General features: G+C 45.7%; 1 protein-coding gene across 1 annotated transcript in view; it reads left to right on the plus strand.

Moving 5' to 3' along the window:
* LOC127234440 (sodium- and chloride-dependent transporter XTRP3A-like) overlaps window positions 1-25,653 on the plus strand; it is a 36,702-nt gene extending 11,049 nt beyond the window's left edge. Inside the window, 10 exon segments of the mRNA XM_051201382.1 lie at window positions 2,389-2,529; window positions 3,865-3,956; window positions 5,634-5,861; window positions 8,771-8,881; window positions 9,755-9,996; window positions 10,980-11,142; window positions 20,998-21,202; window positions 22,230-22,389; window positions 24,747-24,912; window positions 25,492-25,653. Of these exon segments, the coding sequence (XP_051057339.1) occupies window positions 2,389-2,529; window positions 3,865-3,956; window positions 5,634-5,861; window positions 8,771-8,881; window positions 9,755-9,996; window positions 10,980-11,142; window positions 20,998-21,202; window positions 22,230-22,389; window positions 24,747-24,912; window positions 25,492-25,641 (1,658 nt within the window). The 3' untranslated portion in view covers window positions 25,642-25,653.
* Window positions 25,654-25,913: the final 260 nt, after the last annotated feature.

Genomic DNA, 25,913 nt, shown 5'->3' on the forward strand with positions numbered 1-25,913 from the left:
CCAAATTACTTTACAGCTTCAAAGGAAAGAGTTAAGTTTTAGCAGAGAAATCTAGCAGACACCACCTAAGTAAGCCACGTGAGCAAAGTCGGCATTGCCAAGAAGGGGCAAATGGACATCTTGTACCTCTGGAGGAGGACATCAGGTCACTTTAGTGTTTCTGCCAGAACCTCAAATGAGGGACATTCCACAAAATAACTCGCTGGTAAACTTCTAAAGTGTGTGTGTTTGTTGGGGGGGGGGAGGGGGGAAAACCTTGAGGAAACATTAAGACCAGATCTGAAGATCTGACTATATTCTAGAGCCTACCCTGAGAAACTAGTAAAATTTCAATAGCTCTGTATAGCAAATGTCCTGGGTTTTGTTTTTTTGTGGGTTTTGGGTTTTTTGTTTGTTTGTTTTGCTTCATCTTTTGTTTTTGTTTCTTTCAGAGAATCTTGCTTTTATGGAACCCAAGTGGAGACACTGAAATGAGGGGAAAGTAATGATTTATAACAATAATCACCTCATACAGCTCTGAGGGGTACCTAACAGGCTTGACCACTTCATCTGGCCACATTCATGTGGCTACAGGCCCTATGCACCCAGTACTTGAGCTAGTGGCCCACAATTCTCCAGCATGTAGCTCCTCCCCCTGGGGACCCTGGAGGACCCCAACCATGATGTTCCCTGGCCATACTCCATGATGAAAAGCCTCAAGCCTCTGGAATACACGTCATTTATTTTTCTTTTCTTTTTTCTTTCTTTCTCTCTTTTTTTTTCAGTATTCTGATGGACAAGGCTCTTTCCAAGGCCAGCCCAGACCCATAGGGTAGGGGAGAGAACTCTCCTTTTGGTGCAAGGATCACTGAAGAATAGTGACCATATTTAATTCACCAAGTATGCTCCTTGCTGGCCCTTCCCCTATGATGTCTCCTTATACATTAGAATATTTTTTTAAATCAAAGAGTCATTGAAGTAGTTCATTTGGAAGAGGGTTGGTTAGGAGACTTGTTTTCAAACTAATAGCAAAATATCTTTATATTACTATACATCACATTTCTCTTATCTCGTTGTATAAATGTACACTTTCCTAATGAATTCGGTTGGTATGTATCTTTTGATAAGGCTATTTACCACTTACAGATACTGTTCTGCTCATGGTTTGGAAATTTGGTCTCTACTCCATAACATTTAGGGGAAGGATATGTCAAAAGTGATTCAGTTGTGAGGGTTTTGGCCTCGAGGGTAGATTGTTTTCATTACAGAAGTGACTTTGTTTTTAAAATGGAGTTCATACCTCACTCTCGCCCTTGGCTTTGCTTGTCTTCAATAAGAAAGGACTCAGTCAAGAGTCAGCAGTGCTCTCTGCATGATGCGTCCTCCAGTGCCAGGACTTTATAACAGACCCCGTCTCATGTATTCGGAAATGCAACACCGTGTACTAAGATATGTTACTTATGGAATATCCGTTGGCTTTGAGATTCCACTATAAATGCCTCATGTCACACTTTCTCAGGAACATACTATATATATATATATATTTCTCCAAGTCTGCAAATGTTCTTTTTGTCCTGTTAAGTTTTATTCAAGGGGGAAATGTAATGTACTTCTATTTATCAACATTTTCTTCCATAGTTGGTGCTTTTCCCTTTGCATCTAAAACATCTTTGCCTAATCTGAAGTTTTAAAGATTTCCCCCATTGCTTATTTACGTTTTAAGCTCTAGACAGTAAATAGCGGTCTGTGGTCTATTCTCATAGTTTTATACACAGCTTGTATGAATTACATTTAATTTATCTGTACGTACATTTTCAATTGTGTTAGTGTCTTTGTCAAAAGGACTACTGAGCTTATCTGCCTGAACTGTGTAACTGGGCATTGGGAGGGTGATATGCAAGTGTTCAATGGGCAGTGCTAAAAATGTCCCCATTCCCCCTTGGCACCAGGCCTTGGGTTTCCACCTGACCTCAAACAGTAGTCAAGTAAGTAGGCCCTGTCACAGAGACAGCTGACCATGGGACTCTCTAAGCCTACTGTGGTTACTGTTTGACATTTTGGGTAAAAGAGAAAGGAGAGAGACAGAGAGAGGAAGACAGAGAGAGACAGAGATAGAGAGAGATTATTTTATAACCTCTGATGCTTGGTCTACTATTCCAATAGACAGACAGAGGGACAGAAGGGAGAAAAGAAGGATGGATAAATGGATGAATAAATGAATCAAAAGGTGGTCAGAGAGACGGGTGGGCTGGAATTGTAGAAGGATGGGTGTGTGGAAGGAGGAAGGAGGGGGTAGAAGGGCGGCCGGAAGCGGCTGGTTGGGGAAAGGCGGGTGACGGAAGCATGGTTGCAGAGACATGAATCTCATCTCTCCTCACTGACCTGATGCTCAGCTCTGGCCTCCCACAGGGAGTTTCCTGGTCCCCTACATCGTCATGCTCATTGTAGAGGGGATGCCGCTCTTGTACCTGGAGCTGGCTGTGGGACAGCGCATGCGGCAGGGCAGCATCGGTGCCTGGAGGACCATCAGCCCCTACCTCAGTGGTGTCGGTACGTGGGGCCCTTCTCAGTCCCTCTGACAGAGACGTGTGGGTTCCTGGGCATCACCGGTGTGCATGGGCTGGACCTGTGACTGGGTGAACCGACCCCCCAAGAGGGCTACCACGGAGCTCGGGCAGAGAGGGCCCTGGATTCTGACCCTCACGTGGAACCCCATCCCCAGGGAAACTCCCACCTTGGGGCATCTCCACTCTGGAGCTCAGCTTGAGATTCTCTGATGGCTGGACATAGCATTCATTTGGTCCCAGCTACCTGCCCTCTGGGGATGTACACAAACACCACCCCTGCTTAATGTGTTTCTGGTGCTGAACATGGCACGCATGCGTGTGAGGTCATTTCATTTTCACTGCACCACTTAGGGGCACTGGGGCATCATAGTGATACCTGGATGCAGAAGCCAAGCATCTATGTGTACATACCAGGGGTGGCCTACTGCACCCTTCCAGAGTGACCTTCAGTCATTGTCCACTGGCACCTCCAGGATGGGTTCTCCTACTTTGTAAAAGCCCAGGATCCAGGGCCATTGGTGTCCATAAATGTTCTGTGAACCTTTCATGCCCAAGAGAGGGAAGCAGACAGGAAGCCTGAGTCATTGTTCAGGAATGAGGAAGGGCCCACCTGATGTGACCTCCTGCATCTTTGGAAGAAATGTGTCTGGGGCATTAGAACTCATCATCTTCAAACTGCCTCCTCATGATGAAGAGCTATGAAGGCAATCACAGTGTGCCGTGGCAGCAGTGTATGCTGTACATTGGAAAACAGGGGAGGCTGCCTGGCCCCTTGGGCACTGACACACAGTTACTGGCCTGAGTTCCCAGTGGAGTGAAAGGAGTTGCTCTGTAATGTTGTTGATACCTGTATAGTCCGCCACAAGCAAAGTCAACAACTTACAGCTCTCCTGGTTATGTGTGGGATGGCAAAGGTTGACAAAACTCCCAAGCGAGCACACTTTAGAGCAACCTGATGGCAAACTCTCCCTTCTCACAGTGATACCCCCTGTGGGACCTCATAAGTCAGACCACGCTGGAGGTAAGGGTTGTCTGTCTGTCACACTCCTGCCACATGGATGGGGCTGGCTCTAGGAACTCGACCCCCAAAAGGAGCAAGTTCACATCGGGCATGTAGTTGGCCCTTCTCCATAGCTCTGCTGGGTAGTTTTGGGAAAGCTCTGTGCTTCAGTTTGCTCTTTGGAAAGAGGATAATACTGTTGCGTGAACTAACTGCACACAAAATACCATACCGAGCCCAGGACCTGACACTTAGATGTCAAAAAGCCATTAATTACACACATCTGATCTTCAGCATGGCCCTCTGCTTTGCTCACAGGTGTCGCTAGTGTGGTGGTCTCCTTCTTCCTCTCAATGTACTACAACGTCATCAATGCCTGGGGCTTCTGGTATCTCTTCCACTCCTTTCAGGTGAGCCAACCTCTGGCCAGAGCAAACGCAAAAAGGGTAGAAGATGCAGGGCCACTCACCAAGTGGGGAGCTGGTGGAGGATGAGAACCCCAGCCTGTGGGAACCCTCTCAGCGAGGGGGGGAGCGTGTGAGGGGAGCCACAAGCCAAGCAGGGATGACAGAATCTGGATGCACTACTTGTCACAATGTAAGCCAAACTATGCACTGTGTGTGTGTGTGTGTGTGTGTGTGTGTGTGGGCGCGCGTGCGCATGCATGTGTGTTTGCACGTGCATACGCACATGTGCATATTCATTTCTGAGCAGCAGGTCCACAGCACTCATTGGAATATCTACAGGAATATTTTCAATGACAAGCATTTTAAACAGTGCATTATCCAAATTCTTGTTACTGATATTCTGGAAGGGTCTAGGCTTTGTGGAAAATAAATAGAGCCACAATTCCACACTGAGCGCTGGAATGTTCCTCTTCACCAGTCACATTCTATCCCACCCCACCCCCATCTTCATCCTTTTCACTCTCAGAGACTCTAATCCCACTGCCTCCATATCAGCCTCTTTCCAGATGGAAAAAGAAGGACCCAGGAGCCACCATGCTAATAGCCATGCATCCCATACTTCACAGGACTCCCCCACCCTTACCCTTGCAGTAAATCCTCTTCCCAGGTCACAGGATAATGACACAGCAGACCTTCACTTGCACTTCTATGGACCAGGCACGACGTCCCCGGAGCATATAAATCTACACTGACATGGCCATACACACGACATGAGAGCTTTTGTCCAATCCCACGAGCTACAAGTGACTCACAGGACTCTACTTTATGGGAGGGTGGGATCCTTGTTGGCGGGCTGGTGCCTTTAGCCAAGCAAATGTAGGGACTGCATCTTTACCTTCCGATGCAGGTGAAGGGAGAAGAGAACTGGACAGCTCTCAGTTGTTCGTACATGCCCCAGAGCTTCTTCATGTAGCATGTACATTGGCAGGAACATTTAAAAAAAAAAAACCTGACATCGAGCTCATCTCAAGCACAAGACCCCAGAGGTATCCTCAGGTTTGCAGCCAAATATGTGAAACAGCGTGAGTTAGAGCAGCCTCAGCAGAGGGTCCAGAGAATGTCGGCTAGGCAACTGAGCTTAGAGGGCTTCTGTTTCTTAGCTGGGACCTGCTGCTGGTTTCCATCAGACACCACAATGTCTCCCTCTTGTGGCCTCTCCATCCAAATGGGCTCACTGTTCCAAGATTCTGATTCAAGTACCTTCACAGCTTTTTTTTTAAAATTGTTTTTAAAGTTTATCTTATTTATTTTATGTGTATGGGTGTTTTACCTGAATGTCTATGTACAACATGCATGCTTGGTGCCTGCAGAGGCCAGGAGAGCGTGTCAAATTCCCTGGGACTAGAGTTACAGATGGGGAGCCATCATATGGGTGCTGGGACTCGAACCTGGGGAAAAACAGCCAGTTCTCTTAACTAGTGAGCCATCTCTCTAGCCCTACAACTGGTTTTGAAACAGGGTCAAAAGGTAGCTACAAGGATCTGGAAAGACTAGGCCAGGAAGCCTAGCCCATATTTACAGGACAAGGTGTGAAGCCTCCTGTCAAAGCTGCTTCCTATCATCCCACCAAGCCCTCGGCCTTCCCCTTGACTCTCTGTTGATTCTCACTTCATTCCAAAGGATCCCCTGCCGTGGTCTGTCTGCCCACTGAATGGTAACCGCACAGGCTATGACGAGGAGTGTGAAAAGGCTTCGTCGACGCAGTACTTCTGGTACAGGAAAACACTCAACATCTCACCATCCATCCAGGAGAATGGAGGAGTGCAGTGGGAGCCAGCACTGTGCCTCATCCTGGCCTGGCTGATGGTGTATCTGTGCATCCTGAGGGGCACTGAGTCGACCGGCAAGGTGTGCTGGGGAGTGTGATGGGACTGAATTCGGTTGATGCTAGGAGCTGTCTCTTGCCGTCCAGAGTAGAGGCTCAGTGGGTCAGAAGGCATGGATGGTGTTATTGGCATGTCCCTGTACTAGCTGACAGTGGAGGGTGTCAGAAGTGGTTAAAGTTTTAACACTGAATCTGAAATGACATGCCCCAGCCAGCTCTCACATTCACCTGTACCAGGTTATTACATGGAGATCTTCAAACACCCTGCTATTCAGTCCTTCCCCCTCAAATGCCAGAGCTATTATTCTGTGGAGGGATCCTCAACATCAGACTAGCCAGCCTCTGATGACTTTATTGTGTAGTTGGATTTGGGGTCCCGTTTCAAAGTGCTTTCAGGAAATCAATACTACCCAGAACTGTTGGGTTCTCCCTTGGGTTTTTGTTTGTTTGTTTGTTTGTTTGTTTGTTTTGTTCTACTTGTGTGGTATGGGGTTTTAGTTTTCGTTTTGGCTTTTATTTTTAAAGTGTCTCCTTATGTACTTCAGGCTGGCATGAAACTGGCTGAACAGCCCAAGTTGGCCTCAAACTCACAGTGATCCTCCTGACTCAGCCTTCTGAGTGTTGGGATTTTAGGCCACAGATATGCCAAAATACCCAGCGCAGGCCTTTTATTTGCCTAAGCTCTTTCTTTCTGTTGAAATGCCAGGTTTCCATTCATCCCAGGGCTGGAGTATCTGCTGTATTTCCATCACGCGTACCTGTCTCAAGCTGGGGTGAATGCTCCATACTCAGCTACTCGGCAAAGCAAGTCCATAGTTGACCACTGTGTCTTATTCTTGTAACAGCCCCCTCAGAGTAGATACAGGAGGTCACGTCCAAAAGGCTTAGATAGGCAAAGTAGTCTTGGCAAAATCACAGCCAGGACAGCAGACTCAGGAAATAGCCCGGATTTACTCCAAGCTCTTCCCATCCTATTGGTGACAAGCAGCATGAACGTTCTCTTCACATCTTTTGTGACTTAGTAATTTACAATTTTTCTTCTTCTAAGAATCCCATGAGACCCCTGGATCTCACTCTCCTGATCACCTGACTGCCTTCTCCAGCACTGACATGTTTGTTCGGTTTTGGTCTTTCATGAGGCATCAAGCTTAGAACAACCTATATCGTTGAGATATTGCATGACAACCCCAGTGTTGTGCCTGGCATGACATTTCACATTGTTTTCTAAGTCCCCATAGTGGCCAGCGTCTTAGCCCCAAAGCACTTTGCCTCACAGCTGAGCAGAAGAATCAGGGTGTTTTTCCTCAGCTGAGCTCAGACCTTGCAGCATCTGCTCTGTCCCAACCTAGACCAAGCATGACCCAAAAGATCTAAGTGTGATGTCTATACCCTTGAATTTTAAAGCAGTCCTTTCCTCTCCAGGCCTCTTATAGTTGTGAAAATAAGTAGAGTCTGGACATGATGCCATATTAATCCTCACCATCTATTTCCTCTGCTGATACTATGACCCCTACCCTGACGGAAATGCCTCAGGGTTCCATGTATGGGGAAAGATGCTGCCTTTTCCTTTTTGGTTGAAATCTCTTTTATTCTCCTCTGAAGTTTTACTTACTGGTCAGAGTTATTTCTCCTGATAGGTTAAGCTAAAGCTAGATCACATGTCCAGCCATCCTTCCCACAAGAAAAAGAAGGAAGTCACTTTGTGAGGACTCTAGGAAGCCCATAAGAAACACGGCCCACTGGCAGGGTGGGGGGGTAGTCCAGAGTTTTCCCTGAATGTCCTCTAAGTGCCCAGTGTTATGGACCGGGATCAGCCCTCCCCCATGCCCCTGAATTTCCTTTACATCACTGGCAAAAGGACTCTTATCCATTTGCATCTCACCTGGATTGACATATTATATATTTGGGTATATTCACTAGCCCCCTAAATGTGTAAGAAGCCATGGTAAACCTATATCCCACATTCTGCTCAGTGTCCTTCTGACAGTCTTAGAAGTTCATGAAGTATGGTGCCATGCCAAGGAGGAAATGGAAGACTGAGATTCATTCATCAAGACATGGGTCACTAGCTGTGTTTCTCAGAGGTGGAGCCAACCTAAAAGAAGATTGATAAAACAAAACCAACCTTGTGAAAAGTTTTGTTTTGTTTTGTCTATGGATCTAGGCATACATAGGAAGTGAGTTACACAAAATTTCCCACCCAGGCTAGGCAGACATGCATCTGAAAGCCCTTACATTCAGGCTTTTCAGAAGCCAGGGTGACCCCGAGTCTGAGATTCCCCTGCCAAAGAGACTAAGAACAAATCCTTAAATTGTGATGCATGTCAACAGGGGAAGAAGATTGGCTTAACCAAATGATTTTTTTTTTAAATGAAGAATGCACGAAATCCTGTCAGTACATTTGTTGCATTTATTGTGGGGACTTTGTCCCATGCACTGCTTTCTACGTATGGACATGCCTAACCAGGCTTCCCTCGGATTCCATCCTGAAAACCCAGTTCTGCCCCCCAAGACACTAATTTCCCTTCAGAGATAACATAGATCCTGTGATTAGTCTTTCTGATTTTCTTGGGACCTCAGAAAGCTGAGTCAAATCTGGCTGAAAAAACAAAACAAAACAAAACAAAAAAATGTGTTGTGTGGGCTCTTTCAGCCTTTCAGCCTTTCTTAGAGAAACAGGGGCTGGGGGAGTGTGGAAAGGAGAAACTGAGTACCTGTTGTCTCTCATCCACTGGAGAAGAAATTTCATGGTGGCAACAGACATGGGCAGCCATGTCCCATACTTCCTTTCTCCAGACCATACTCAGGGCCAGTGCTACCCACAGCTCCCAGCAGCTGTGGATGCAGCCTAAACGCCAAAGAAGTAAGGTGTTTGTGGGAGTGGCTGTCCCCATCTCTCCAGAAGTCTTACTCTGTTCCTGGATGCCCACAGGTGGTCTACTTCACCGCATCGATGCCCTACTGCGTGCTGATCATCTACCTGGTCCGTGGCCTCACACTCCACGGAGCCACCAATGGCCTGATGTACATGTTCACACCCAAGGTATGGGCTGCAAGGGGAGGGGACTGTCCCTTTCCGGGATACCTGGGAGGAAAGGGAAAGGGGGTAAGATCTGTAATCATCAGAGCTGGTGTGAGCCCATGACTGGGCTAAAGACTATAGATATCCTGGAAGTTAAGTTCTCTGTAGCCTGTCCTGCAGCCCTCACTACCACTGGTGACTAGTGCCTGTGCCTTCCTTCTGGTCTTCCCGCTCCAGTTCTCACCTAAAGCCCAGTCCAGACTCCCCACTGAGCTAGGGACCATGGGCATCTCTCCAGTCATCTCCCTTATCTGCTCCCATATTTTCTTAGACCCTTTCCCTCTAGGGAATGCTATGGTCCCGTCCTTAACATTTTTTTTTTTCCAGTCACCATAGCCAGTGTTCTTCAGTGTAGATGTTATTGCATTTAGAGTAGGGCACATTCTTTGCTTCACAAATGGCTGGAATCAGATGACTGTATCCTTTCAAAATGGACACTCTTGTTGCATAGGCCTTAAGTGTCAGTACTGGGGTAACCTCAAACTTGACTCCACATCCACCTAAATTTCTGTGTGTTAAGACCGGTGTTGTGGCGGGCTGGTGATCTAGAGGTTTTATGTGTTTTGGACTACTAGACCAGGCGATACTCAATTGCACTCTCCATGGGTAGGGTGCCATAGAAGGATTGAGAGGAAGATTGCAGAGTAGTTTACCTGCCAGGAAATACACTGGAGACATTCTGAGACAGGGACCTAGACTCCAGCCCCAAGTCATTCTGACTACCTGTGAGTTGGAAGTAATTTCTTCCCCATCTCTGAGCCTCCATCTCCTGGGAGGGAAGAGTTTGGGATTAGAGCTCAAGATTCCTCAGCCCTATCCCTACTGGCCTTCTAGATGGAACAGCTAGCCAACCCCAAGGCCTGGATCAATGCAGCCACGCAGATCTTCTTCTCACTGGGCTTGGGGTTTGGCAGCCTGATTGCCTTTGCCAGCTACAATGACCCCTCCAACAACTGCCAGAAGCATGCCATCATTGTGTCCATCATCAACAGCTCCACCTCCATATTTGCCAGCATCGTGACCTTCTCCATCTATGGCTTCAAGGCCACCTTCAACTATGAAAACTGCTTAAACAAGTGAGTCTAAGCTGTTCCTCAGAACCTTGGACCCCAAGTGGGAAGGCAAGGCTCCAAAGCCCTGAGCTGGAAGGGAGACTGGGAAGGATTGGGTTCCCAGAGGTCAAGGAGTAGACTAAAGACACCAGTATTGAGGTCTGCAATGTGAGGGTCAGTTCTCTTTCCTCAACGAGCTAATTGCTGCCTTCTACCAGCACTAGAAACTGAGGGTCCAGGAAGCGAAGGCCTGCCTTGCAGGGAACGGGATATTTACGGTAGGCATTGCACTTAGCAGAAAGGGGCGTTCAGGAAAAAACAAAACAAAACAAAAAACACACCAGTGTCTTCATCTCAAGTGTAAGCAAGACCTCTCTAGCCGAGTCTACTGTCTTTGGTGTCCCTCAAAACAGATGCTAATATGTCCAGTTAGGGAGGTCACTTACATGAGTAGCCATCTCTAAACTAAGACTTAAATTAATGGAAATCAGTATAAGTATACATGCGAATCATTTAATTTGTACTGTGTTATAAAATTAAGCTTAATAATTCTAGGCCAAATGTAGTGGTGCATGCCTTTTAATCTCACCAATCTGGGGGCAGAGGCAAGTGAATCTCTTCAGTTTGAGACTAGCCTGGTCTACACAACAAATTCCAAGACAGCCGAGGTTGCATAGTAAGGCCCTGCCTGAAAATAAGTAAATATGTTTAAGTGATTCTAAACTTATTTCTAAGAGGCTGGTCAATGGCATTAGCCACATTCCTGTGTTGTCACCACCAAAGGGTACGAATCTGGATATGAAGTATTGAATGCTTCCAGCATCCTACCCAATCTCACTGGAGGCCACTTATCCAGATGTGAGGTAGCCTGTTGGGAGGGAGTTTCTGTCCTCATCTCTTCTGCACTGGGCAGGAGGGAAGAGGGAAGAGGCTGCCCGCCTTCCTCCCAGGTTTTAGAGCCAATGGCCTTTTAGTGGTAAATGTTAAGATGATGGTCTGCTCTGCAGGGTGATTCTGCTGCTGACAAATTCTTTTGACCTAGAAGATGGCTTTCTGACAGCCAGTAACCTGGAGGAGGTGAAGGACTACCTGGCATCCACCTACCCAAGCAAGTACAGTGAAGTGTTCCCACACATTAGAAACTGCAGCTTGGAGTCAGAGCTGAACACGGTAAGAGGCCTGGAAAGGGTGGGCACTGCCTCTCTGCACATGGTCCATGAAGAGGAGGAACTGGATTGCTTCCTCTGCAACAGTGACGATAGACTGGACTCCTGTTCTCTCCCAGCTGCTACTAGGAATTCTTTTCATTTCCCTGTCTCTTTTTGAAATTTCAAAAACCTGGAAAAGGCAAAGGATAAGGTAACACACTGTCTTACTTAGGGTTACGTAGAGGAGGAGAGGGTTTATATGGCTTACACTCTCATATTGCTGTTCATCATTGAAGGAAGTCAGGACAGATATTCGAACAGGGTAGAAACCTGCAGGCAGGAGCTGATGCAGAGACCATGGACGGGTGCTGCTTACGGTTTACTCAACCTGCTTTATTTATAGAGCCCAGGACCACCAGCCTAGGCATGGTACCCCTCACATCGGACAGTGCCCTCTCCCAGCAACCATTAATTAAGAAATGCTTTACAGACAGATCTTATGGAGGCATTGCTCAGTGAGGTTCCCTCCTTCCAAGTTGACATAAAACTATCCAGCACACAAACACCAATATTTCCATGTCTCAAATTAACACTGTAAACCTTTTTGTTACATAAAATGTAGATTTTTACATAGGACAAACAAAATTCTTTTTAAGGACACACAATTAAAGGTCCCTGAAATTAATAGCAAGTTTTCCCTACTCATTGCAGATAAAATCCCTTACATTTTTGTGCCCACGATACATCGTTTTCAAATTTTATTTATCAACATAATATCCGTGCGTGCTTATGAGGGGCCTGATGATTTGATACAAGTATGAAACACATAGCGGCTAGATCAATGCCACTAGCATTTCCTTCTCTGTACTCTGTACTATGCTTATCAAAAAAGCATTTAATTGAGGCTTTGCTTTCAGTTTCTTTGAGTCTATGATCGTGGCAGGAAGCGTGGCGGCAGACAGGCAGGAAGAGTGACTGCTTATATCTAATCCACAGGCAAGAGGCAGAGGGAGGGGAAGGGTGAATGGGGAAGGAGGAGGCGGTAGGAGACCGGAGAAGAAAGGGAGAGACTGGGTTCAGCCTGGGCTCCCTCAGTGACATACACACTCCCTTCAACAAGGCCACCTCTCCTAACCCTTCTAAAACAGTTCTACCCACTGTGAACCAAGGGCTCAAATATGTGAGCCTGTGGGGACCATTCTCATTCAAACCATCACAGAGTTGTTGTTATTATTATTATTATTATTATTATTATTATTATTGTTATTATTATTAAAGTGTCCATACTACCCAAGACAGTTAACGGATTCAGTTCAGTCCTTACCAATAATAATGTTCATAGAATCAGAAAAAGAAAAAAATCTTAAAATCTACATGACCCTTTTGAAGGCTCAGAATAGCCAAAGCAATGGAATAAAAGAACAAAACTGAAGTCATAGTAATACCTGATTTTAAGGCTGCCTACAAAGTGTCTGGCATTGGCTTGAGAAAAGACAAGGAGACAAGTAGAACCTGGAAAGCCACACATTTCTGTCAAAGACACCAAGAGAATACATTGGAAAGCCATCCTATCAATTACTGGTGCTAGATCCACATCACTCATGCTGTACAACAGTCCAAAAGTATGAAAAGCCTAAGGGGAAACACTTGAAGACACAGGTTTGTGTGTACCTATGTTTTGGGATAAGACCCCAAAACTTGCAACAAAGTAAAAACCAGTAGGATTACATCAAAGAAAGGACTTTCTGTGCAATAGAAGAAATAGTCAATAGCATGAAGAAAATATTTAGGAACTCACACACACATTCACAGAGTAAGGGGGGGGGGAGACCTAAATAAATAATATTGTTTTGTTAGCAGTTGTACTAAGTAATGACATTTTTAAAATAGTAAATACATAAAAAACAAATTTAGTTATGGCATTTTAATACATAAGTATCATTGCTCCTTATTCTTACTCACCGTCTCTCTATCCTCCCTCTTTACCCTTTCTGGTATAATTTAGAGGGAAAGTGTATGTTGGAGGTGTACGAATAGAGGAATTACTATAAGAATGAAGAAAGAAAAGTCATAAAAAGCTGCTCAAGTAAGATGATTGTGGTTGATACATTGTGTATGAACTAATGAAGCAATGAAGATCAGAGAAGCAAAGCATCCAGGCTACCAGAGAGCTCGTCCTGTACCAGGGCTGGAGAGATCTTTCTTATCCATAGCAAGCTGGAGACTAATTGCCAAGACTAAATACTTAATGCCCTGCTCCTATCTTATATATTAGTGCTGGGGATTAAAGCTGTGAGCTCTGTTTCTCTTTTAGACTGATTCACTTCTCGTGTAGCCCTGGATGGCCTTGTAAATCCAACATTAAGTATTTTTGACTTTTATATTTTCTTACTCTCTGTTGTTGACTGTGGCCTTCTCTTGCGGCTCACTCTTTACTTGTAACAGGATTTGCTTTAAACTCTGTAGGGATATGGAAGAGTGTTGTCTCCCCATCCATCTTTGTTCCTGGGGATTGGGTTTTGATTTAGGAACATGCTTTCTCTCATTCACCTAACTCTGTCAGCTAATTTCCTTTGTGAATGTCTTTGCATATCTTCTGTTACATTGCTATTGTAAATAGTGTCTTTCTCCTTATTTCTACCGTTGTTTATGTTGGTGGCAGAAGAAACAAACATTTTTGTATGTTAGTCTTGTACCTTGAAATCTTGATACATTTCCTAATGAATTCTCACAACTACAGATTGTTTCTGTTTTCTCTATAAACTATCCTATAACCTGCGGGTATGATTTTGCACATTCCTTTCAGTGTCTGTATTTCTGCTCTTTTTATTGCTGTTTCACCATTATTATTGATTTTATTGGAGTCTCAAGCACAATTGTTTTCCTGTACTTTGAACACAGTGAAATTCCAAGTGTTAGGTGAACACTCTGACTAGTTCTTAGATTTACTATAAAGACTTTTTCAGACTGCTTTTAGAGAATACTTTTAAGGCCAGGATAAAGGTTCCATGGCCCTCGCTTATTGGTGAGGTTAGGGAGTAGTTGGTTGGTTTGGGTTTTTTTTTGTTTTCTGGGTTTACCATTCTAAGTCAGTCCACAGAGAGATACAACACTTTCCTCCTTTTGCTTGATGTTTTAGTTAGAGTTATAATTGCTATGACGAAAGGCCATGACCCAAAGCAAGTTGGGGAGGAAAGGGTTTATTTGGCTTATACCTCCATCAGGAACTCAAGGTAGATTCCTGTAGATAAGAACTGATGTAGAGGCCACAGAGGGGTGCTGCTTACTGGCTTGCCCATGGCATGTTCAGCCTACGTTCTTACAGAACTCAGCACCACCAGGCCAAGGATGGCCCCAGCCACAATGGGCTGCTCCCCTCCCCATCACTAATTAAGAAAATGCCCTGCAGCTTATGGAAGCATCTTCTCAGTTGTGGTCCCCTCCATTCAGATAACTCTAGTTTGTGTTAAGTTGACATAAAACTAACCAGCACCATTGTAGAGCTCTGTGCCCTGCCTACAGGATCTATAGCCTGACTCTCCATTCCTGCACAACTCAGACACCAAGACGCTGACACCCAGTCTTCGAGATCTAGATCCTACTTGGGCATCTGTGGTGCCTGTTCTAAGCTTTGGCATCCATTCAGTTCCCTTCTTCTGGTTCTGACACTTAGTTTTTCCTTGCTTGTTTTTGAGATTGGCTTTATGTCCAAGATGTTATAATTACTGATCTTATTTTATTTTATTTAGAATTACTTTCTTTCCCCTGCTCCTGCCATTCTCTCTCTCTTATTTCCTTTCCTTTCTACTATATATTCTCTACTGTTTGAAATTTGGACTTTCATATCTCCTTCCTGAAATCTCTTAATTAATATTTAACTTAACACAGCTTAATGTCAGAGAGTATTTATGACTTCCCTTTCAAACAGTGTAAGAATTTTAGATCACTTTCTCCTGTCTTTCCTGTCTTTGCTTTTTTAAAGACAGAAGAATGATATTGAAATCCTGATCTTCCCACCTCTGCCTCCTGAGTGCTGGGATGATGGGTGTGTGCCAGACCTGGTTCCCCTCCTCCATTTTAAACATTATTGTCATGCAGTTCAGGCCCTTTGAGCCTGTAACTTTCTAAATACTGCAAACTTAGGATGCACAAGGCCCTGAGATCAGTCCCTGGCCCCAGGGATGGACACACACACACACACACACACACACACACACACACAATTTTATTTGTAAATACTCTTTCTTGCATTCCAGCTATCTTTGGGAGAGAGGAGCTAGCTTTAAAATATCTTCCTGTGGGGCTAAAGAGATGGTTCAGCAGTTAGAAAAGCTTGGTGTTCTTCCAGAAGACCCGAGTTTAGTTCCCAACACTCACATCAAGAAGTTCAAAGTCACCTCCAGAGAATCCCATGTTTCCTTCTGACCTTGTGGGCACCTGCACAGACGTGGTACACAAGCACACATGTAATGAACATATACATATACATATAACTAAAGAAATCTTCTTTTAAAATATTGCCCTATAAGGCAACTTTTTTTGTTTATCTGGGGGGATGGGGAGGGATGTGTGCTCAAGACAGAGTTTCTCTGTGTAACAGCCCTAGCTGTCCCAAAACTTGCTTTGTAGACCAGGTTAGCCTCGAACTCACAGAGATCTGTCTGCCTCTGCCTTCTGAGTTCTGGGATTAAAGGTATGTGCCATCATGCCTGACGGGCAAGTTTTAAGAACAGTAAACTGTGTTCAATTTTGCTTCCATATCTGTATTTGGCCCCATTTGTTTTTCTCTCTCTCATTCTTTTTTCTTTATTTTTGTTTGTTTGTTTGTTTGTTTTTGAGGCAGGGTTTCTCGGTGTAGCCTAGACTCTCCTGGAACTCCCTCTGTAGACCAGGCTGGCCTCAAACTCAGAGATCCGCTTGCCTCTGCCTCTTGATTGCTGGGATTAAAGGCGTGTTCTATGGCTGCCTGGCAATATATAACAGTCTTTTTAAACAGGGTTTTATGTGTATTTTGTCTACATGAACCATGTGCATTCCCAGTGCCCATAGAAGTCAGAAAATGCTGTCAGATCTCTGGAACCAGAGTTAGCCACTGTGTAAGCCACTGTGGGTACTGGGAATTGAACCCAGGTCCTTTGGCAGAGCAGCCAATGAATGCTCTTAACCACCAAGACACTTCTTCAGCCCCTGGCCCCATTTCTTAAAGAACTTGGCTCAAGAGTAGGGTTTCTTTTGTTAACAGTTATTTTCTCCCAACACTTGGATAACATTTGCCTTATAATTCTGGTTTCAATCGTTGCTGCTGAATTTTTCTTTTATTATTTTGTTTTAAATTAATTACGTGTGCTTGTGCGAGTGCGTGCATGTCTGGAGGTCAGAGGACAACTTTGTGGAGTCAATTCTCTCCTACCTTTACATGGGTTCTAGAGATTGAACGTAAGTTCAGGCCTGCACTGCAAACACCTCTACCGGCTGAACTGTCTTGTCTGCCCCTCTTTTATTTTTGTAAGTGAGCAGTCCTTTCTCTGACTCCACTAAATATGTCCCTTTGTCTTTGGCATCTTTGGTGAATTTAGTATTGGTGGGTTTTTATTACCTCACCCAGGCCTGAACCTAAACACTATTAAACCTGCTGGATTTATGAATCCATGATTTCTTCTCAGTTTTGGCAAGTTCATTCATTTCTCAACTGTCACCTCTGTTTATGTCTTTTCTCCTTGAAGATCTTCATGTAGATTTACGTTAATCTTTTCCCTCCTATTCCACAGGTCTTATAACTTCTTGATTGCATATTACACTCTCCATGTCGTCGTTTCTTTGGGTTTCCTTCTATGTTGTTAAAAGGGAATCTGAGGTGGTTTAATGAGAATGTCCCCATGAACTCACATGTTTAAATACTTGTTCCCCAGCTGGTAAAACTGTTTAGGAATGATTAAGAGGTGTGGCCTTGTTGGAAGAGGTGTGTCACTGGGCATGGTTAGCTCTCTCTGCTTCCACTTGAGAATAAGGAAGTTAGGTCTCAGCTGCTGCCCCAGCATCATAACTGCCTTCCGCCTGCCTCCTGCTTGCCTGCCTCCTGCCTGCTGCCTGCCTGCTGACATGCTTTCCCCATGATGATCATGGATTCTAACCTTCTGCAGCCACGAGCCCCAAATTAAACACTTTCTTTTTCATAAGTTGCCTTGGTCACAGTGTTTTGTCGTGACAACAGGAAAGTGAGGAAGACAAAAGTTGGTACTAAGGGTTGGGCTATTGCTGTGACAGGAGGCTGGCCATGCTGCTTTTGGAAGGAATATGGAAAACCTGGGGAAATTGGATTAGGAAAGCTGTTGACTGCTGTAAGCAGGGCTGAATGGACATCCTAGTAAGAGCTTGGAGACAACAGTGCTAAGATCATTGAGGGTTATGGATGCTCAGCTCAAGAAACTTCAGAGGGTAACAATATTACTGACAGTGTTAGAAACCATTCTTGCCGATGCTTTCTGCCTGAGGGCAAATTGAAACATTTGGACTAATTTTATTGGCAGAGGAGATTTTAAAACAGCCTAATAGTAACTCTGTTGCATGGTTATTAGTAATCACTTTCATGTGGAGCTACAATAAAAAAAAATAATAAGCAGGGCAAAAAGAAACACAAAATGTACAGTTTGAGGAGAGGGGAAAGCACCAAGAAATGTGATGTCTGCACGGAAAGAGGTAAGGAGAGGCCTGGTGTGAAAGGAAAGAAAGGGAGTGTTGTCTTTGGGTCAAGACCCCACCCAGCTAACCCTAACACTTGTAAAAAGGAAATGCCTAAGGGATTTTGTATTTCTAAAAAGCTGCAATGGGGGAAAATGTTATGCAAATATAATTCAAGGAGGGGAATAGGCTCCAACCCAAATGGCTGAACTTGGCAGCATTGGCCAGGTCGTTCTGGCTTTAGAGCCCTGAATGATACAGGAGTAAAGGAGTTGTGGAATCTTCCTCTGCAGTTAAGAAAAGCCTCTGAAGCGAGGTGTTTGGCATGGGAATCCCTTCAAGGAAACCCAGAGAAGCTATACATGAATTTATGAAAGTGAAGCCTGGATTGTGTTGGAGACCTCAAGCTGTTGGAGATGTCAAAATCATAGGAAATACTTACCAAGAAGCTTGGGACCAAATCAAGAGAGAAAGACACGTGTTGTAGCCATTAGAACTTGAAGGGAAGAGCCATCTAAACCCATTGGCAGCAGATTAGAGCTATAGGATTTGGAGTTTGCCCTCCTGGATTTCTGTCTTGCCTATTAGCAGCAGATAAAGCTATAGGATTTGGAGTTTGCCCTCCTGGATTTCCATCTTGCCTATTAGCAATGATATAGAGCTACAGGATTTGAAGTTTGCCCCGCTGGATTTCTGTCATGCCTTGGTCCAGTAGTTTCTCACTATATTCACATTCCTCCCTTTTGAAATAGTATTGTATAGTCTATGCTGGTTTACATTGAAGTATATAATTTAATTTTTGACAACAAGAAGTTGCCTTGGGTCTCAGAAGAAACTTAAAACAGTGTTCACACTATGAAAGACTGTGGGGACTATTAGAGTTGGACGAAAGTCATTTCACATTATGATATGGCCAGAAGCCTATGGCAGCCAAGGCGTGGGGTGTGATGGTTTGAATGAGATTGGCCCCCATATGCACATATGTTTGAATACTTGGCCCCAGTTGGTAGAGTTGTTTGGGAAGGATTAAGAAGTGTGGCCTCATTGGAGGAGTTCTGATGCTGGCAGTGGGCCTGAGGTTTCAGAAGCCCAGGCCATTCCCAAATAGCTCCCTCTGCCTCCTGTTTGCAGAAAGGGATATAAGCGCTCATGGGCCAACACGATGGCCGACTTCCAGCTGCCATGTTCTCCCCACGATGGCCATGGATGCCAACCCTCTGTCACCATGCACCCCAAATTAAACACTTTCTTTTCTGTGGCATTTTGTCACAACAGAAAAGTAAGTAAGACAGAATCACTTTCACAGATCTTAATTGGCTTGATTCTGTAATTAGAAAACATACTGGGCAAAATGAAATTCAGAATGTTCTACCCTCACATGTGCAGGATATCAAAAGAAAAGAAAATTATATATAGAAAGTGAAAATGAGGGGGCTGCAGAGATGGCTCAGTGGTTCAGAAAACTAGCTGCTTTTCCAGAGAACCTGGGTTCAATTCTCAGCACCCACATGGCAGCTTACAGCTACCTGTAACTCAAACACCAGAGGATCCCTCTCTCTCTCTCTCTCTCTCTTTCTTTCTCTCTCTTACACACACACACACACACACACACACACACACACACACACACACACACAGACATGCATGCGAGCAAAACACCAATGCATATAAAATAAAATTTTAACAAGAAAATGGGAATGAAGTATACAGAGTGCTTGTTGGGTAAAACTTATATTTGCTTTCTTTGAACCTTGTTTTAAGCAGTTGGCTGCCTGGCTTTCAGAGGCTGGCTGATGTGATTATCTGAGATTCTGCAACTTGTTATAAAGATTGAAGTCCATTATACATCAAGTTAGGTTAAGGTTCACAGTGTACAAAGACACCATTAGTCCAACTAAAGTGCATCTTTAGGTCAAACTACATTCGATTGAACAGAATTACCCTGAGAAATAACTCCCTGTCCACTAATTCTCTCTTCAGCCATATCTAATCCAATATTAACATTATGGTGACCTTTTAAAACAATAATTATGTTAATCATTGAAAACACTATTGTTGTTTCTAAGTCATTGATTCCAATTGTCTTTGGTGTGTTGCTTTCGGTTTTAGTCATGGGCAGGAAAGTGAGATCAGAGTACCCCAGTAGGGAGTATTTTAACACTGACATTGTTTAGAATTGATGGCTCCTGCTAATAATAGTGAAATAATTGTTGTGCGATATCTAGTATTCACTTAAAAATTTCAGTGTCATGTTATCCTTATCTGCTCCTGAATCCTATTCCCACTGTGCTTACACCATTGAGCTTATTTATATTTCTGTATCAGTCAATACAAAATTGTGTTGCTATAACCAAATACCTAACACGGTCATGAGTGAGGTACGTATTTTTCTCTCTGGAGTGAGAGGTACAATCTATCATGGTGGAGAAGGATTGTACAATTCATGACAAGAGACTCATGAGACTGAGACTCTAACTATTGATAGACAAGGAAGGAAAGAACAGACAGGAAGTGACAGCGGGCTATAAAATCTCAAGACACTTACCCAATGATCTATTTTCTCCAGTGAGAGCCCAGCTCTGAAAGATATATCCGGTGATATATTATTTATGATTTATCAAAGTTTGCCCGAGGATTCAGAAAGCAAAGCTAGTCACAAGCTATTGCAATCAGGCAAAGGTGACACATACCTTTAATCCCAGCAACCATACTAGCTAGCCAGGCAGTGGTGGCACACGCCTTTGGGTGGATTTCTGTGAGTTCGAGACCTCCCAGGGATGCACTAGAGTGAATCAGTCTAAAAGATTAACAGAGCTCATGCCTTTAATCCCAGCTCTGGAGAGGCGTATAAAAGACAGGAACCCAATGTCTCGGGCTGCATTGTGAGATTTAGTCTCTAGCCATCCTGAGGAGAGGCAGCAGTCTGAGGTTTGCTGGAGACCTTGCGGAGACAGGATCACCCCCTTTTGGACTGAGGTAGATGTAAGAGCTGGTGGCTGAGCTACTTTGCTTCTCTGACCTTCAGCTTGAAGCTTGAACCCCAATATCTGTCTCTGGTTTTTATTTTTGGTGTTACAGTTACACACCTCTAAGAGTGCAGCAGCACATGGAGGATAGACATTCCTCATCCGAACTATGGGGTTCCACTCTTGTCCCCTCTGACTCACATGTGTATCTGGTGTCTGTTAATCATCCGCAGGCTGTCCAGGGCACGGGCCTGGCCTTCATCGTCTACACTGAGGCCATTAAAAACATGGAAGTATCCCAGCTGTGGTCAGTTCTCTACTTCTTCATGCTGCTGATGCTGGGTATGGGGAGCATGCTTGGAAACACAGCGGCCATCCTCACCCCTCTGACGGACAGCAAGGTCATCTCCAGCTACCTGCCCAAGGAGGCCATTTCAGGTCAGGACACCAGGCAGTGGAGGCGGGGCATGGGTGGGTGGTGAAATGCAAGACAATCAGTGGAGGGGTTTAATTAGGGGCTATGTGTTTCTACGGCAACTCCAGAAGGGCTGCAGGGGTGTAGCTGTGCTCCTGCTATAGGGTGATACTCAGCTCCACTTGGGTAAGTTGTTCTAAGAGCTGTATGCACATGTAATGTGCACCACAGAGACCATTTTTAATTTCACCACCTTGCCACCCAGCCAGGATCATGAGAACCCTCCTGTGCCTCTGATGGCACTATGTCCCAGATAGATAATGTCACGTCAGATCACATGTTCTAGCTATCATGTGGGAAGTGTCCTCTTCCCAGTTCCTCGAAGCCTGATAGCACGTGTTATTTTTTTTTTTTTTTTCTGAAATTGGGTCTCTGTGGTCCACAGTACAAATGCATGTAGCTCCCAATCCAGCACTTAATCCTCTCCTGAGGGAACCTCCCAGTGGCTGACATTGTATGGTATGGCAGTGGGAAGGGCTACTATGAATTCAGAGGCACCATGGAAAGCCTTAGGAAAGTCAGAAGAAAACCTGGAAAGAGTCAAATATTGACTCTGCCATGTTTTGCTACAGGGAGTTATCTGGCAGCACTAAGCCTGGCACCCCGGTATAAAAGGGATCCCTGACTACTACCTTGGAGGCTTAATCTGGTTTGGTACATGACCAGAGCCTGTCATGTGATAGCACCTACGTAAATTGTAGTTTCCTCCCAAACCGATCCTTATCTAGGACCCCACACCCCATTTAAGTCCACTTCTCACAGTCTCAGGGGCTTACGTTATTGGTATCTTCAGCATCCCCAGACTTTCAGCCATTATGATATCTCCCAAAGAGCAACTCCCTGACTGTTGTTGTTGTTTTCCTGCTCTGAAATCCCCTGCAAAGCAGCTCACCCTCCACAGCACCCCTAGGGATCGATGGCTCTTGTCGACATCCAATGTGGGATGACTCAGGGAGATTCAGGGAGATGAGCAGTGATCTTGTGTTCCAGGTCTGGTGTGCTTCATCAACTGTGCCATCGGCATGGTGTTCACCATGGAGGCTGGGAACTACTGGTTTGACATCTTCAATGACTATGCAGCCACGCTGTCCCTGCTGCTCATCGTGCTGGTGGAGACCATAGCTGTGTGCTACGTGTATGGGCTAAAGAGGTAAGGAGACCCCAGAATCTGCCTGCTACAGGGGGCAGAGAAGCTGCAGGGCCACATCCATAAGAAACTCATCTTTCCTCTGTGTGCATGCCTGTTTTAGATACAAGAGCTGGCAGTTTGTTCTCTGCCCTCAGATCTCAGCTATCTCTCGCTTCCTCAGTTTACCTGTATCCAACAGTTTCTTTTTTCTTTCCTTTTCCTGTTTGTGGCTGTATTTGTGGCTTTCTGGGCGGGGACTCTGTCTCCGGAACTAGATTCTGTGATCTTCCAACATCAGAGCTTTTCAAGAATCCTGACCAGTTTGAAAAATCAGCTCATGGACGTGTCAGATTTTTACCTTGATGCCCTGGCCAGCACTGGGATATTTTTTTACCTCCCCGGTGATGGGATATATTTCTGGGGCTGATATTTCTAATTAGGGCAGCCTCCAAGCCTGGGCGTTATCATATCATTTGGGGATCTTGGGAAAACTGGACAAGTGCCTGCAAGATGTTTTAGGCGAGGAGACCTGGGTTGAGGTGCAAGCACTCAGACGTTCCTTGGTGTTCTGGAACTACATGCAGAGACCCACTAGTGGGGGGTTTGGTTTACCAGTTTTCTGCCAAGCACTAGCAGCAGCAGTAACAAGGAACCCTAGGGAAACTCAAGTCCTCCAGTCACCCAGCCCTGCTGAGTGAGGTCATATAAGGGGATTCAGAGGTTGTTTGGGTGTGGTCTGGGTCAAAGAGCTGTGCCATGCCTTCCTCTACCTTAGATTTTTCTGATGACCTATACTGGTTTGGGTTTAGGTAAAAACCATCCATGACACTCTAAACAGCAGGCTGTCCATTGAGAAACACTCCCCACTGTCTCTTGAAGAAGAGCCAGGGTCCCATGACATACTGACCCATCGGGTGGCTCCCTGCCCCCCCCCCTCGCCCTATCCCCTGCCCCCACCCCCAAGGATCCAGCCTTTAAAATGCTTGCGGACCAAAGAGAAGGATTATAATTTGTGGTATTTCCAAACTGACTTTTTTAAATCCTCTACTCTTATGCACTCCCTCGGCTTATGACATTTTCAAGCCTTTAAAGATAGGGTGACCAGTTTCTGGATCACCCAAGGTAAGAGGTTTAAATGGTCATCTAGAAAAAAAAAAAAAAAAAAAAAAAAAAAAATGCCAGTTGCCAGTTAGAAAGGGACTGGCCAGGAAGTGGATGCTTCAGAGTAGAAGTAAGTTAAAGAGAGGCCAGGACCTCGGCCCCCTGGGGTGACTGAAGAAGGGACTGAAGAAGTGGTGGAAAGCAGCCTTGGGAAGGGGGGAGGAACATGGGAGTCTTGCAGTTCTGTTGATGATCCAGACAACAGCCAGGAGGAAGCTTTGGATCATTCAGGAGGCAGCGCCATCTAGTGGCCGTCAGTAACAGAAGCCTCCTTGCTCTGCCTCAGCCAGCTAACTCCCCTGCCTTTCTCTATTCCGTAGGGGATGGGGGAGAGGGGGCAGGGATAAGAGGTCCTGGTGTCCTCATTGCCTGTCCATGGTGGGGAGCTAGAGTCCAGCTCAGTCAGCAGCAGAAAGGAGCAGAACCACACACAGGACAGGGCAGGCGGCTGTGCAGCAGCTGCCCCAGCCCACCCTCCTAGGGAGCAGATTTCAAGGCCCTGGTCTGGCCTTACTTGGCCACCCAGGCTCTGAGAGGCCCCAGCAAATTCCATCAGAGCCCTGGCCACCAGCCTCTGTCCTGAAAAACAGAGAGGTTTGCTTAGGCTCCTAAGTGCTTTCAAACCTATAGGACTGACCACCAAATCCACTGATGCTACCTGTAGGCAAGAAAGCCCGGTAAGAAAAACGGGAGAAAGCTAGAACATGGCCACGATGAGAAGGCAGCGCGTGGTCTTTGAGCTTCAGCCTAGCAACTTTGTTCCTGCTCTAACTCTGCCTGCTCTCCCATGCCAAGGCCAGGCCCTTCCAAGCACAGAGTGACCATCTCTAGGAGGCGGTGGAGAATACTCGGAACCATCACTGAGGGACAGAGTGGGTGGGCAGAGGGAATCTCACCCTAGCCCTGTGGACTGAGAGGGCTGGCACCCCTCCCCCACCTTCTCTGGGAACTAGCCTCTGGCCCACACCTGGGACCTCTGAAGGCCAACACCGGGGAGATGATGTCTCACGACCCGTTCTTCATTGGCCATCCTTCCTCAGGCAGCCTCAGCCCTTTTCCCTTTACCTCAACCGCTCCCCCACAGAGGATCAGATGGGTTGGGGTCACATTCAAACATCAGTAACCAGAACAGCATCTTCCCAAGGGCAGAGGGTATGCAAACTGGATCCCTCCCTCCAGAGCACGAATAAACCTCTCTCTCTCTGTGCTCCCAACAGATTTGAAAGTGACCTTCAGGCCATGACTGGCCGCGCCCTCAACTGGTACTGGAAGGCCATGTGGGCGTTTGTGAGTCCAGTGCTCATCGTCAGCCTCTTTATCTTCTACCTGAGTGACTACATCCTCACAGGGACACTGCAGTACCAAGCCTGGGATGCCACTCAGGTACCCGATGTTCCTGCAGGGCTGGGGAATAAGGCACAGCCCACACAGTCACTCAGAACACAGGGGACTATTGCTGTGCTGTGAGAAGGCTCCATGTGATAGCATGGGAACTTCATCGAGTATTTCACAGATGCTCAATCTAGCACAGCAGACCTGGGCTGTGAGTTTTTAACCACGATGCATGGAGAGAGCAAGAGACGCCCCACAGGATCGCAGTGGGCCTTTCCCTAGAAGTACCAGTATCCTCTGGTGTACCACACTGTACATTTTTATACAGAACATTTCTACCACCACGGAAAGCACTAGTCTGTGCTGAAGGTTACATAACATTTAGGGCTCTAGAATAAGGTACTAGAAAAATTGTTTCTATGGCACTCGTGGATAGGCTTCACACACAGTCTCTCACATACGCTCGCAAAGGTCAGAATTATCTTTCTTCGTGGTTTCTCTGAATTGCAGGGTAGTAGACACCACAGTCCTCACTCTTTAGCATCTTCCCCTTCATAGAAGGCTTGGGTGAACAGTTCTCTTGGACTCCATAGGAGGGACTTTCCCCTGATGCTCAATCTCTTCTCCCAGGGGCAGCTGGTGACCAAGGATTACCCCCCACATGCACTAGCTGTCATCGGTTTGCTGGTGGCTTCATCTACCATGTGCATCCCCCTGGTGGCCCTGGGGATTTTCATCAGGAATTGCCTCAAGAGGGGAGGTTCATCCCCAGTGGCCTAAGAATGGACCTCCCAGGGATGAAGTCAGCCACTATCTGTTTCACAGTTGCTCCTGCTGGTGGGGCCACCTTGGCTGGAGTGCTGGTCTGGGACCTCCTGAATCTGTAAAGAGGATTGGGGAGCTTAGAAAAAGGAGACTACCTTGGGGAGGGGACCACATCCCTTAGGAGACTCCCTCCATTATTTGCCATCTGAAGGCTCCACCTTGTAGCCTTCTTGTTGTCAGGGGTTAAGGCCAGTACTGAAGATCATTGTCTCCTAGACTCTAGGAAG

Source organism: Phodopus roborovskii, unplaced genomic scaffold (assembly GCF_943737965.1).
Source record: "Phodopus roborovskii unplaced genomic scaffold, PHOROB, whole genome shotgun sequence".
NCBI classification, from domain to species: Eukaryota; Metazoa; Chordata; class Mammalia; order Rodentia; family Cricetidae; genus Phodopus; species Phodopus roborovskii.